Raw genomic sequence first — 13,632 nt, 5'->3', positions numbered from 1 at the left:
CGCTGCCACGACACGAACATCAGACCGTCTCACGCGCTCTTCATGAAGTCTGTTCTGGATTGGTCACAGTTTAGGAGTAAGCGGGCAAAATGAGATTGATTTACATTTCAAAGAAAATATGAGCATCTGATTGAAAATCTGTATCGGTTTCTTTCTTGTGTGATGAACTCACACTCGCTTAAAGAGGGAAACACTGACCCCACTTCAGATCTCTTGAGATGAAATGAAACTGGACTTCTATAAATCTACACTGTGAGAAATATTCACTGTGTGACAACTAGCCCCGGTCCCCCACATTCTAGAGACTTTCCTGTTGTGATGCACTGACACATATTGATCTGAACAGAGCAATATTGATAAGAACAGCTAATATTGTAGCTCTGGTTTACTCTCACAAGCCTAATGCTCATATGGAAGTATATACTTATTTCTTCTAACAAAATCCCTCTGTCATCTAAACTTGCAAAGCTCACTCAGTTGCTTCTGAGAGCTAGCGATGCTCAGTTTTCTACCAATGCAAAAAAAAAAAGGTCTAATTTCTCTTCTGCTCACCAAGCCTGAATTTATTTGATCAGAAATATAGTAAAAACTGTAAAACAGTGAAATATTATTCTAATGTAATCATCTGTTTTCTGTGTGAATCTGTGTTAAAGTGTAATGTATTTCTGTGATGCTCCGCTGTATTTTCAGCATCATTCCTCCAGTCTTCAGTGTCACATGATCTTCAGAAATCAGAATAATATGATGATTTACTGCTCAAAAAACATTTCTGATTATTATCAATGTTGAACACAGCTGAGGATAATTTTTTTCAGGTTTCTTTGATGAATAGAAAGTTCAGAAGAACAGCATTTATCTGAAATATATATGTTCTTGTAATATTATACATGTCTTTATAATCACTTTTAATAAATTTAAAGTAAATTTCTTCAAAAAGTAAGAGATGTAAATTATACCGACTCCAAGCTTTTGAATGACATATGTATAATATTACAAAAGCTTTTTATTTCTGATAGAAAATGCTGATCTTTGGATCTTTCTGTTAGATATTTTTTAAGGTTAAAATGAAACCTGGACTGGTAGTGTCCCTATATATCACACTCATATCTTGTTTTGGATAAGAATAAAACATCAGGTCTGACAATATTGTGTCTTTATTTTATTCAAATCTATCTTTATTCACATTGGCTCGTGGAAAACTTGCTTCATCTTCATCCTCTCCGTCCTGGACGTCTATTTCAGTTTATCTGTTATTAGCTCTAAAAGTCAAATTCAACAGATAAATCTACAGGAACAGGTTGTGTGATGCGTCGTCTTATGAACAAAACCACAACAAAGTCAGAAAATACAGCCTTGACAGCATTAAACACATCAATTTACCCTGCTGAATAAACCAGCATAAGCTAAAGACACATGTCTGTGTCCTCTTATTCTTCCCTTCTGAACTATAGCAGCTGAATTTGTGTAAATACTCTGATTTATCTTCTGATTTATCTTCTGATTTATCTTCTGATTTATCTTCTGATTTATCTTCTGATTTAACACCGGTTGGCATAAGAGGAGGTGCATCTTTAAGAAATACTTCAATGAAATTATTTTTGTGTGCTGCAGAAGCTACTGAACCTATTTACTTTACTAAAGCAAAAGAAAATGTACTATAACAAATGGTTAGTAAATCTCTGTGGCAGAATTACAGCGCCACACACTGGTCTGGCATTAACACTACATCTGTTCAGTAGTTTCAGATATTTCTGATGACGCAGTGTTAAAGTCTTTGTAGAACAGAGAAAGCTCTGGCTTCATGTGGATGTCTCTTCTGCTCAACATTGCTACACTCATTTAATAAAAAAACACAGTAAAAATGTGAAATATGTGAATAACTGAAGTGTAATTTATTTCTGTGATGCACAGCTGTATTTTCAGCATCATTCCTCCAGTCTTCAGTGTCACATGATCTTCAGAAATCATGAAAATATGATGATTTACTGCTCGAGAAACATTTCTGATTATTATCAATGTTGAATCAACTTTTATTTATTTATTTATTTATTTATTTTCATTTTGGAGTAAGATTTCTTTTTCTCAATAAATGTATTCGTTTATTAATTGGGGAAGTGGCCTAATGGTTAGAGGGTTGGACTCCCAATCGAAGGGTTGTGAGTTCGAGTCTCGGGCCGGCAGGAATTGTGGGTGGGGGGGAGTGCATGTACAGTTCTCTCTCCACCTTCAATACCACGACTTAGGTATGGCGGGTGGAATGTGACAGGATTACCTGCCGAAGTCGACAGTCGTGTACTTTTGCGTGTCATAAGAGTACGTCGCCTCAACAGACGCGTGACAAGTACGCCGCCTCAACAGACGCGTGATCAGTACGCCGCCTCAACAGACGCGTGATCAGTACGCCGCCTCAACAGACGCGTGATCAGTACGCCGCCTCAACTGACGTCACCTCAACAGACGCGTGATAAGTAAACCGCCTCAACTGACTGTGACACAAAATACCTCAAATAGAGTTAAATTAAATAATTTTTTGGTTTTACATTATTTTACTACAAATTATACACCATCAACAGAGCTGAAAATTAGTTGTATTTTCACAATAACATCAACATAAATTCACACACATTAATTATTAAACATTATTCTGATTTGTGCCATTCTGAGGTTTTACTTTTGATATATTGGTTATGTTAATAATTTTACTTAACACTCTGTTACGGTTCTCAGTTTGTCCTGTTTTCAGAGTCATGTCGACCATAAAATGTGCATATCAACCATTGAGCTAAATAATTTTGGTCAATAGAAGGTAATGAAAAGGTATTTTAATAAAATTGTTAAAGAAGTGTATTAAAAATTCAGGTGCATTTTGAAACACTTTAAATTGGGCTGTCACTAACGATTATTTTGTTAAATGAGCAATCTACTGATGATTTTTTTTTTTTTTTTGTAATACAGAAAAGACTTGAAATATTTGCTTAAACTGTAAATCTTTAAAAGTAGACTTAAAATATCTGTAACTATGAGGCAATAATTGGTTTAAATAAAACATTAAAAGCGAGTAATCATATGGTTTCACTGAACACTGTTAAAAAACATAAAGGAATGTTCATCTAAACAATAAACGTATGTACAATATGTAATGTAAATGCCTATAGAGGGCGCCAGCAGCCTAAGACGCAAATATTTAGCATGTCCCTTAAATATGTAACTTTTGGCCTGTAGGATAAACAATGATTTCACTAAAATTTAACATTTAATATACAACTAATTTTTCAGTTTTATGGCATCCCTTTTCCAGTTACATTTTTTTTCCGTCTTTTTGCAATTGACATTATTTCAAGCCACTGTTTGTACTGCTTGCTCATTTTCAGAAATAAAAGTACAATTAGTAATGATAAATCAGCATTGCTGTGTTATTGTATGTTGTGAGAAGTTTTCTGTGTCTTAAATTCATTAATGACAAACGCATTTGAAGTTTTGGGTTATTACAATACTAATCTAAAAATGTGAATAAAATTCAGAGTACATTTTGATTGGTATCAAACATTTAATTTGAAGACTTAAAAGACAACGTCAAACATTTCGAATTCAACAGAAAAAAAAAAAAAGAACAAGTATATATATATGTATAAAAAACAGAACAAGCCTTTTGATGACAATGCCTTTTATATATATATATATATATATATATATATATATAAAAAACAGAACAAGCCTTATATATATATATATATATATATATATATATATATATATATAAAAAGGCATTGTCATCAAAAACATCCTAATATTTCAACATGAACAACCAAAATAAAAAAAAACTTCAGGCTAGACCAAAATGTGGGGACTGTACAATGCCCAAAATCATGTGGCTGCTGAAGCTATCATACGTGGCGTGTACTGGGAGCCTCAGAATTAGTCCACACGTATTTGCCTCTGGAAAAACTCTCTTCACACCGTTTACTGGGTCATGAAGGAATGCCAGTGTTTTGACACTTGTTTTGACAAGCAAAGGGCAATTGAAAGCCATTCATTTTACTGGATGAGGCCAACTGCTCATAAATTCCACCTAGGTCACACCTAAAGGACAAAATTTTGAGTCAGACTGTACTTGCATATTATTGAACCTTTGAATGATTCAAATGTATACAAAATACAATAAAAAAAATAACTTTAAAATGTAAAAAAAGTGTAAATAAGCAACAGCAATATCCAGAAATAAACAGGTGTAAATGTACAGGCCTACAACAAATATTTTTTTCTACAATCACATTCTGAACACTGAACATAAAAGCAATAACAAACTACCAAAAAATATGTGAAATACATGGTGTAAAACACATAAAATAATTATTCCATACACATTTTTTGAGTGAGTGAGAGTTAGAAAGGGAGAGAAAGCATTTGTGCCTGTGTCTCTCGGTCTCTCTCTCTCTCTCTGTGGGTGTGTGTTTGTGTGAGAGATAGAGAGTGAGAGAGAGGGAGTGAGAGAGGGCAAGAGAGAGTGCGTGGGTCTCTGTGTGAGTGTAAGTGTCTGTGCGTGTAAGAGAGAGAGAGAGAAGGTTGTAGAGAAAGTGTGAGTGAGAGAAAGAGGAAGAGAGGGCAAGTGTGCCTGGGTCTCTGTGTGAGTGTAAGTGTCTTTGTGTGTGTGTGTGTGTGTGTGTGAGTGAGTGAGTGTGAGAGAGGGAGAGAGCATGTGTGCACATGTGTCTCTGTCCGAGTGTGTGTAAGTGTTTTTTGATGAAAAAAAATAAATAAATAAATTGTTGAATTTCCCATTCATTTTCCAAAGACAAGATTGATTAATTTTTTTATTATTTTTTTTTTACACACCTTCAGAACAACCGAATCAAGGCCAGTTTTTTGTGTATGTATAGCTACATAGATAGATAGATAGATAGATAAATAATGTAAGAAAAGTCACAAAATTGTATTCCTCTGAGATGAAGGGAACCCTTTTTTTAACTAATGAAAAGTCGATTGGGGTCATATTGACACCCAGGAAAGATTGAGGGTTAAACACTTTACCAGCGAACTACACTTTGAAAATATTTCTGTCAGAACACATCCGCTTATCTGATAAAAATGAATGTATCAAAATATTTTTAAATGTAATACCACTTTATGAAAACACCTATTGTAAACGTACCTGGATGTAAGAGTCATCATTTTGTCACACAGAGTAGGCTACAATATCCTTTGTCTGACACATCCATTTCAAGTCAGTCAGTCTGTATTAATGAACAGGTGACCTGAATCAGGTGTGTTTAATTAAGGAGACATGCATATTGTGCAGTGATGGGGGTCCTCCAGGAATGTTCTTAAGAACCATTGTGCTGTCTGCATACATTTACAAAATAACAAGAATGTGTTTGCTAATTATATATTGTAGTTTACTTTATATCATAATAGGCTACTATTTGTCTATTCTTTTTTTTTTTAAGTTCTGTGCTTCAGAGATAAATTGTGTTACTATGTATATTGATGTGCTTAAAAAATTGTATTAATTGTTTGGCAAATGCAGGTGTGTTTGACTAGGGTTGGAGCTAATTCTGCATGCCAGGTGCACTCCATTCATTGGTTATCCCTAGGCCTGGTTCTTAGTCCTGGTCATGTGGACCCTCTGCTATGCACATTTTGCATGTCTCTCTTATTTAACACTCCCGATTCAGTTCATTAGCTTGGTAAAAGAGAGCTCCGTGAACTGAACGGAGTGTGTAAGATAAGGGAGATATAAAAATTAAAGACAAATGGGGTCTTCCAGACTTTTACCAGTGATAGATGCAAAAAGCTAACATTTCTCATTGGATGGGGGTTTATCAGGTATGGGTAACTGGAATGTGTGAGGGTACACAGACATGGAGGCTTTATATTGGCATTGTACAGAGATGCATACTGCCATCAAGATTACATCTTTCATGAGAAGTCCATGGTTATTAGACCAAGACAATTCCAGCTCTCATTCTGCATGTGCTACAGAAGCACGGTAGACAGAGTGAATGTTCAGTCCAGATCTGTCTGAATATTGAACATGTGTGACCGATCATGAAAAGGACATTCAGGCAATGATGACCACAGACTGATGAGCAGCTGAAGAAGAAACAATTATTATCCTCGATTTACAAACAATTGAACACTGAAATTAAAAGGAAAGTTGACGTGACACAGTGTGAAACGTGTTTCTGTCCCATTTATCTTATATTTACAGATTACTGTTTATTTAGTCAGTGAAAACATTGAAAATTTTGTTTGCAGTTTTGTCAATCAAATAAATATTAAATATGGGTTTCTATTTAATCCTATCGAGATGTTTTATGTCTTGAGGTCTATAAAAGTTAAAAATAATAATGATAAATATAAATTTCAAAGCATTCTATGTACTGTAATTATAAACTATACTGTCAGTTTACCATAGTTATCCAAATTAAGTAAATCATTCGCGTTTTTTTTTCAATTCATAAGAATAAAAACTTCTTATATTTGGGTTAAAATCAATCCCATGGCGTCATCTAGTGGACAACATTAATATCACTGCCTTAGCGTCCCAAATATGATAAATTAATAAAATTAAGCATGTTTGCTTAGAACGACTTTGTTCTCGATGCCATTTAATGTTAAAGATCGAATGTCTAATGAATATCTATTATAAATACAACTTTATTTCTGTTAAAATTACACTCTTCTATGTCAAGATCACAAGGAAACAAGAAAGAAATGTAATTCAAGCAGAAATCATGCATTTCCTCTCAGTTTTTCCCTACTGTTTGTAGCATCCAAGCAAACTGAACATTAATGTGCTTGTACTTCACTTCAACACCAACTTAACAGATAAACATAATTTATCAAACATAAAATAGACTTTATGCAGTTATTATTATGCACTGTTACCACGTTTTGGGAAATATCTTAAAAACAACCTGTTACAAATGCATCTACTGTAATGCAAACCTTACATTTCGTGTAAAGCGAAGTATACTGAGACGATGTATATATCAGGCGTCTTGTGAGGCGGCGTATATTGAGACGGCGTATATATCAGGTGTCATCTAAGGCAACGTAGCTAGGTTCAGACGTACTGAGAACACGTACTATTTTTGTTAAATTTCTTACGTACGCCGTCGTCACGTCGCCGCCTATGATTGGTTCCAACAGTGACGTCGCCGCGACGTCGCCGCGGGTCTGTCGTCTGCCCTCCCATTCAATCCCATTCAAAAATGAACACGGACTGACGGCGACGGAAGGGTCGACTGCTCCTTCTCCTTCTCCTGCTAAGGCCTTAGATGTGTCACAAAATGCACGCCATACTTAGGTACCCTTGAGCAAGGCATCGAACCCCCAACTGCTCCCCGGGCGCCGCAGCATACATTACCGTGTGTGTGTGTGTGTGTGTGTGTTCACTGCTCTGTGTGTGTGCACTTTGGATGGGTTAAATGCAGAACACAAATTCTGAGTATGGGTCACCATACTTGGCTGAATGTCACGTCACTTTCACTTTCTTTCATCAGTGACACATTGAATTAATCAAAAGTGTTTTAGAATGTTTATAATGATCAAAAGTCATTTATAATGTTACAAAATATGTTTATGTCAAATAAATGCTGTTTTTTTTTTAATTTCTATTGATCTGTGAATCCTGAAATAAATAAAGTGTTTCCAGTTTCCACAAAGTTTTCACCATAAGATGATGCTCAACAGTTCCCTGCATCCTCCCTCAGAGCACCGGTGCTGATGCAGGGATCGCGGAGAAAAGATCATTTCCGAGAGATCCCTGCTGGCCGGAAGCGGAACTGCGCTGTGATCTGCGTGTCCTCCAGCAGGTGGCGCCAGATCCTCACGTGTGAAAGTACAGATGCTTCTCTTTTAATAAAAAATGTCTTCTTGTTCAAACACTCGGTTATAAAGCGAGTGGCTGCCGTGTTCTGTTCATGTAGATCTGTGTAGTGTTGCTTTAACAGCAGAGACAGGAAAACATCTTAATTCAGTCACAGAAACAAACTTATTGCTCTTTTGTTTGCAAACGCGTCCGTCCATGCAGCTCTGGTGTGTGTGTGTGTGTGTGTGTGTGTGTGTGTGTGTGTGTGTGTGTGAGAGTTATTATTATTAATAGAGTGACGTGACTCATGAGTTCCCGGTGTGTGACTGAACCGGTGTGATCTGGTTTAATCTGCTCAAAACCACACAGAACACACACCCAGGAGTGAATCAACAACACACACACACACACACACACACACACACACACACACACACGTCTACAGATGCAGAGTAACTCAGCACTTGTTGCAAAATGTGTGAAATGTCACTTTTCAAACTAATTTTATCTTAAAGTTGAGATGTGGAAGTGTTATTTTCTGTCTCAGATAAAGCCTGAGCTGATTTAGAAGATCAGCGAGTTAAACACACCATCCATCTACAGAACACAGACACACACACACACACAAACCCACTCTCTCACACACACACACTCACACCATCCACCAACAGAACACACACACACACTTTTTTGTGTAAAGTGTGTTCATCCCATAGGTGTAATGGTTTTTATACTGTACAAACTGTATATTCTATGAACCTTCACCAACCCTACCTGTGTGTGTCTGTAAGTGTGAGTGTGTGAGTGTGTGTGTGTGTCACAGGAACAGGTGTGTGAGATCCTGTGCTCCAGACTCAACACACACTCCTCTGTTTCTCCTGCAGCTGTGTGAAGTGTTTAATGCTCTCCTCTCACTACATCCACAGATCTCAGGCAAAGAGAAAGAAATGTTTTTATTGGCACAAAAATGGTTTTGTCCCTGACACTATCTTCAGATTCAAGCACAAACACAGAAACTGACACCTGTTCTTACAATTCATCCTCAGCACTTCAGAGATCATGATTCAATCTCATGTAAAAACATGTACATTTGTTTATCAATCTCTAAATAGAGAACACAAAGTTACATGGAGTTGACTGTTACAGATGATTTATTAGTTTGCCTTTATTTAACCAGGAGAGACCCTCACTGAGATTAAGAATCTCTTTCACAGGAGTGTCCTGGCCAAGATAGACATATGACAAACACGTAACAACAGTAAGATATCAGTAAAACACAGCACTAGAAGCGTTTGCAAATCATTAAATTATTTTCCACTACACACAAAAGTGTTTTAAATTTACTGAAATGCCCCTTGATTTAGCCACAGTTTCATTTGAAGAGAGTCTCAGTCTGACGGTGCAGCAGTTTCTAAAGCAGTTTAACCTCGATTAGTTCCAGCTGAGCACACATGAAGATTATAATACGACTGGGACCGCAGTGAAATCAAACAACAGAGATACGATGGCCAAAATGCCATAATTGTTTTGTAAATCAATAAGTACCACTGCATTTCCTTCTAACAGCAAGTGAAGACCAGGAAACTCTTTAATATAATGTACAACGATGTGTAGAAAGTGTACAATCATAAAGAGCTTGTTGTTGTGTGAGAGCAGAACAATAGATGACAGTGTCGTCTGCATTAAAGTGGAACCCTGCCTTTTCAATATTTACTTCTAAACTATTTATATATATATATATATATATATATATATATATATATATATATATAGTAAATAATAATGGCCCCAATACAGATCCCTGGGGGACTCCCGTACCCGCTTTCTATTAAGTCTGATTTGATACCTTCCACTTGCACACATTGAATTCTTCCCTTTAAATAAGCAGAGCTTACTAGCATTTGCTGATTTATTTTATCAAGAAAATACTCTGCTTTTTCATTTCTGGTCATAACTGTACATTTGTTACGAAGCTGTTAAAAATACAACCAATCAGGGTTTAAGTTGGTTTGTCTGGCCCACGCAGCATCCTCATGAATACAGACAATGCAGAGAACCACGGATTATCCCAACATTTAACTCTATATTATTTAAAAGGTGCATACTTGTTAATAATCAGAATAGAACAGTCATGAAAATATCTCCAAGCACTTTCAATATCTGGGATTTATGTAATTTTGTCCCAGTCACATTGATTGAGGTTTGTATAAAGAACCTTCGCTATTAAAGTGTTTCACACCGCGCTTTGGGATAATTCATGGTTTCTGCTTGGATAGTCCTATATCTCTAGCTACCGCAACAACACAATGAACACTAATATTATTTGCAAATACACTAAGCTAGAGAATATTTATGAGGGGCATTTGTGAGAACAAGATCTAATAATGTGGATTTTTCTGCTAATTTCATGTTGGGTCTTGTAGGTGAATCTACCAGATGAAAAAGATTATAGTTATCACGAAACACTTTAAAACCATCAGATACCGGATGCATCCAATTTAAGTTAAAATCACCCATTAATATAAACTCTTTATAGTTCAAAGAATTCATCAGAAGACAAAGAATCACCGGTAGCTGATGGAGGTCTATAACAACCTCCTATAGTAAGCTGCCATGACTTCGAAACGGTTTAGCTACAGATTCTGAAAATAGCATGATAGCCTCAAAGCACTCTTTATAAATTACACCCCCCCCCCCCCCTCCACCTTTTTTGGTCTGTACGCTCTAAAAACATAACCAATGATACTGATCTCTGTCTAAAACAGTTTTATTGAGCCAGGATTCAGATATTACTATAACATCCACATTTGTGTTTCTTGCAGATATGTACCATACCCGATGGAGGTAACAAACTATGAATGTTAACATGGATAAAACCCAAGCCTGATCTGGATTTATATCAGCTCAAGTAGTAAAAAACATTCGAGCCACATTTGAAGTCTAGTTTTTCTAGAAAATAGACCCCATTATTGTATATGAAATGCATACACCTGGTTTGAGTTCATGAACGTTTGTGTGAGCTGCAGTTCATGATTTAATCATGATTTGAGCAGATTGTGTTTTGTTTAATCACCTCTCGCAGGTTTTCACAGTTTCTCCCTGAATCACACAGATGAAGTGTAACTTAGAAAAGGTTTTAAATGGTTCAGATGAAATAAAAACAGAAGTAGTGAGTTCAAAAGCATCTTTAATAGAAAAGAGTAACGTGATTACACAAGCCTACACACCACAGCAGGTGTAGCAGTTAAAACAGCTCAAGTGAAGACTATGTACAAGCTCTACAGCAACAGATTCAGTGTAACAACGACTGATGAGCCCCTTACTGGACGATTAATGACAGAGGAACAAGAGGAGGAGAGAGGAGTGGGTGTAGAGCAGGTGATCTCCAGCGGATCAGGACTACGGTGAAGGTGAAGGATCTAACCCTGACCGGCGCTGACGGGGTCCTGGGGTTTGGCTTTGCTCCTGCGGTTCTTGGCAGACTGGATCTCCTCCATCAGGTCCTTCAGATAGCGGATCTCTCGGCTGATGGACTCGGCTCGCTCCTGGAGCTGCTGGTTCCTCTTCTCCAGCTCGGCACACTCGGAGCTCAGCGTCTCCTGCTCGGAGCGCTTCTTCTGCCGATAGCGCGTCGCTGCCGTTTTGTTCTGCTCCATCTTCTTCAGTTTCTTCTCCACCACTTTCGGAGCGCCGGGAGCAGCCTTCACACGGCTCGTAACGGCTGGAGCGCCGTCTGGGTCGGGTCTGGAGTAGGGTTTGGTTCTGGAGGAGACTGTGGGCTTCGGCGAGGAGACTGAGATCCCGCTGTCACTGTCGGACGAATCGCCGGCGTTCTCCTCCTCTTTGGGAGTCAGCAGCAGCACCACGAGTGGAGGAGAGAGCGGGACTTCAGGAGACGGGAGCACGGACACCTCGCTGCCCAGCTCCAGCGTGAAGCTCGGTTCAGGAGACAGAGGCTCACACTTGATCTCCACAGGCTCCTCCGGGAGGGGGAGGTCAAAGGTCAGCGCAAGGCCCAGCTCTGAGGAGCCGAGCGGAAGTGAATCCAGGTCCAGATCCATGTCTGTGTCCAGGCAGGCCAGCAGTTCCTCCGGAGAACTGGGAGGCTCGTCTGAATCACACGATCCGATGAGAGAATCCAGGTCCAAGTCACTCAGGTCTAACTTCTCCGTCATCCAATCCATGCCAGAGAACACGTCGCCTGCTGGAGGAGAGAGACGAGAGTTTAGTGAAGACGGCTCGTTTGAAAACTAATATTCTGGGTATGACCACGAAAAATAAAAACATGTGTGTAGTGTTTGAGTGTAGAGTGTGTGTGTGTAGATTGAGTGTTTGAAGGGTCACCTTTGCTCTGCTCGAGCTCTGTTTGTGCAGGCGTCCAGGAGAGAGACTCACACCCTACAGAAGCGGGACGAGAGGGAGAGAGGGGCGAGGAAGAGGAGAGGGGTGATGTCCACCCCTCCGACAGAGCGCTCTCCTCATCATCGTCCAGAAGGGGCCCGAAGGGGTCAGCCATCAGAGACGAGGGCCCAAGGAACAGGGCCCCCACGTCCTCCAGACTCAGAGACATGACAGACGGTCGGAGCTGGAGCGGAGCGGGACTGGGGTTCTGGAGCGATGGAGAACAAGGAGGTGGTGCTGTCTACAGCAGCAGAGCTGGGGGTGGATGCCACAAGGGACCTGAAAGAAACCAGGCGAGACAACGTTACAGAGACCGAGCGAGAGACGAAACTCTTCGAGTGATTATATCTGATGTTTTCAAGTTTCTAGAATACTGAAAACTACCGGCAGCTGGAAACACTAAGCAACAATTCTTATACTATTATGATTTTTATACATTTTCAAAATGGACATTCTTTATTGGGGAATTTGTTCACATTTCCACACTTTACAAATCACTCCTATGCACATTCCATTATAGTGTTGCTGCAAATCATATTTTGTATTTTTTTTTTTTCTAACAAGGACCAGTTCTCGATACCCAGCCCTCGCTAGAGGGAAGATTTAACAGAACAAAAACTGGACTTCTTTCACTTCCTTGCACTGAAGAACTAGCACCTTAAACCAGTTTATCCAGTCTCTAAACCGCAGTTAAAACTGCCATCTGGGAGGAACTGGAGCTGCCCACACGCACACCTTCACTTCCCATGACTAACATTTACCAACTAAACACCTTACTATTATTAACGACTAGCTGACCTTTACCAGGAATTACCCCGCCCTTCCAAATAACGTTTCCTAATATGGTCACGACTACGGGAAGCCCCGCCCCCTGGTTCCTGCGCGAGATGAAGGTGTCCCTAACGCCCTCGCGCCATTTCCAGCGCTCAGCAGTCGGCCGCGAGACAAACGCGCGCGCGCCATTTTGAGGTGCCACGTTGACGCTCCGCGACAAAAACACCCCAGAAACCGTGCGACGCAACAATCAAAACAAACGGAAATCATTCTGAAACACGTCACGAAGCAACACTGTGATACTGCTAAACGTCAAACTGGGCTAGTTGTAACTATTGCTAACTAACAGCACCGCTTCGACGAGTTCTTGACATACTAAATCAAACATTAAGGGCCGAAAAATACTTACGCCATTTTGCCAAATAGAGCCAGTGCACTTGACCGCTGCACTGCCGGGTTCGCCGCTGCGATTGTTGCCGCTGCAAGCCGCTAAACTGCCATGATTCCCGAGAGAGAGCCGCGTGCGGAGAGACTGAAGCGCGGGAGACAGAAAACAGAGAAACGGCCGCGAGGTGGCTTATATACTCCCGCATCACACCCACACAGTGCGCTTCCGCCGCTGATATCACTCCGCCGTATCTGCT

At 39.3% G+C, this 13,632-nt stretch overlaps 1 protein-coding gene across 2 annotated transcripts; it reads right to left on the bottom strand.

The window, feature by feature from the left end:
* Positions 1 to 10,983: 10,983 nt before the first annotated feature.
* LOC128015302 (cyclic AMP-dependent transcription factor ATF-4) lies at positions 10,984 to 13,566 on the bottom strand. 2 transcript variants are annotated; one of them, XM_052599020.1, is made up of 3 exons: positions 13,398 to 13,566; positions 12,158 to 12,493; positions 10,984 to 12,017 (listed from the first exon to the last, which is right to left on the bottom strand). In XM_052599020.1, the coding sequence occupies exons 2-3, from the start codon at positions 12,381 to 12,383 to the stop codon at positions 11,233 to 11,235; spliced, it is 1,011 nt and encodes a 336-aa protein (XP_052454980.1). In that variant the 5' UTR covers positions 12,384 to 12,493; positions 13,398 to 13,566; the 3' UTR covers positions 10,984 to 11,232. The 2 variants fall into 2 exon arrangements, with proteins under 2 accessions (XP_052454980.1, XP_052454981.1); XM_052599021.1 differs by having other exon boundaries at positions 10,984 to 12,014.
* Positions 13,567 to 13,632: the final 66 nt, after the last annotated feature.

Source organism: Carassius gibelio, chromosome A6, assembly GCF_023724105.1.
Source record: "Carassius gibelio isolate Cgi1373 ecotype wild population from Czech Republic chromosome A6, carGib1.2-hapl.c, whole genome shotgun sequence".
Classification (NCBI taxonomy): domain Eukaryota; kingdom Metazoa; phylum Chordata; class Actinopteri; order Cypriniformes; family Cyprinidae; genus Carassius; species Carassius gibelio.
Note: the sequence above shows the minus strand (reverse complement) of the source record. Positions and strands in the feature narration are given on the sequence as shown.

Bases quoted from the DNA above. Each gene is read 5' to 3' on its own strand.
- LOC128015302 (XM_052599020.1), bottom strand. From the start codon at position 12,383: ATGTCTCTGAGTCTGGAGGACGTGGGGGCCCTGTTCCTTGGGCCCTCG. The intron at 12,018-12,157 runs GTGACCCTTCAA...TCTCTCCTCCAG, and splicing joins AGAGCTCGAGCAGAGCAAAG to CAGGCGACGTGTTCTCTGGC.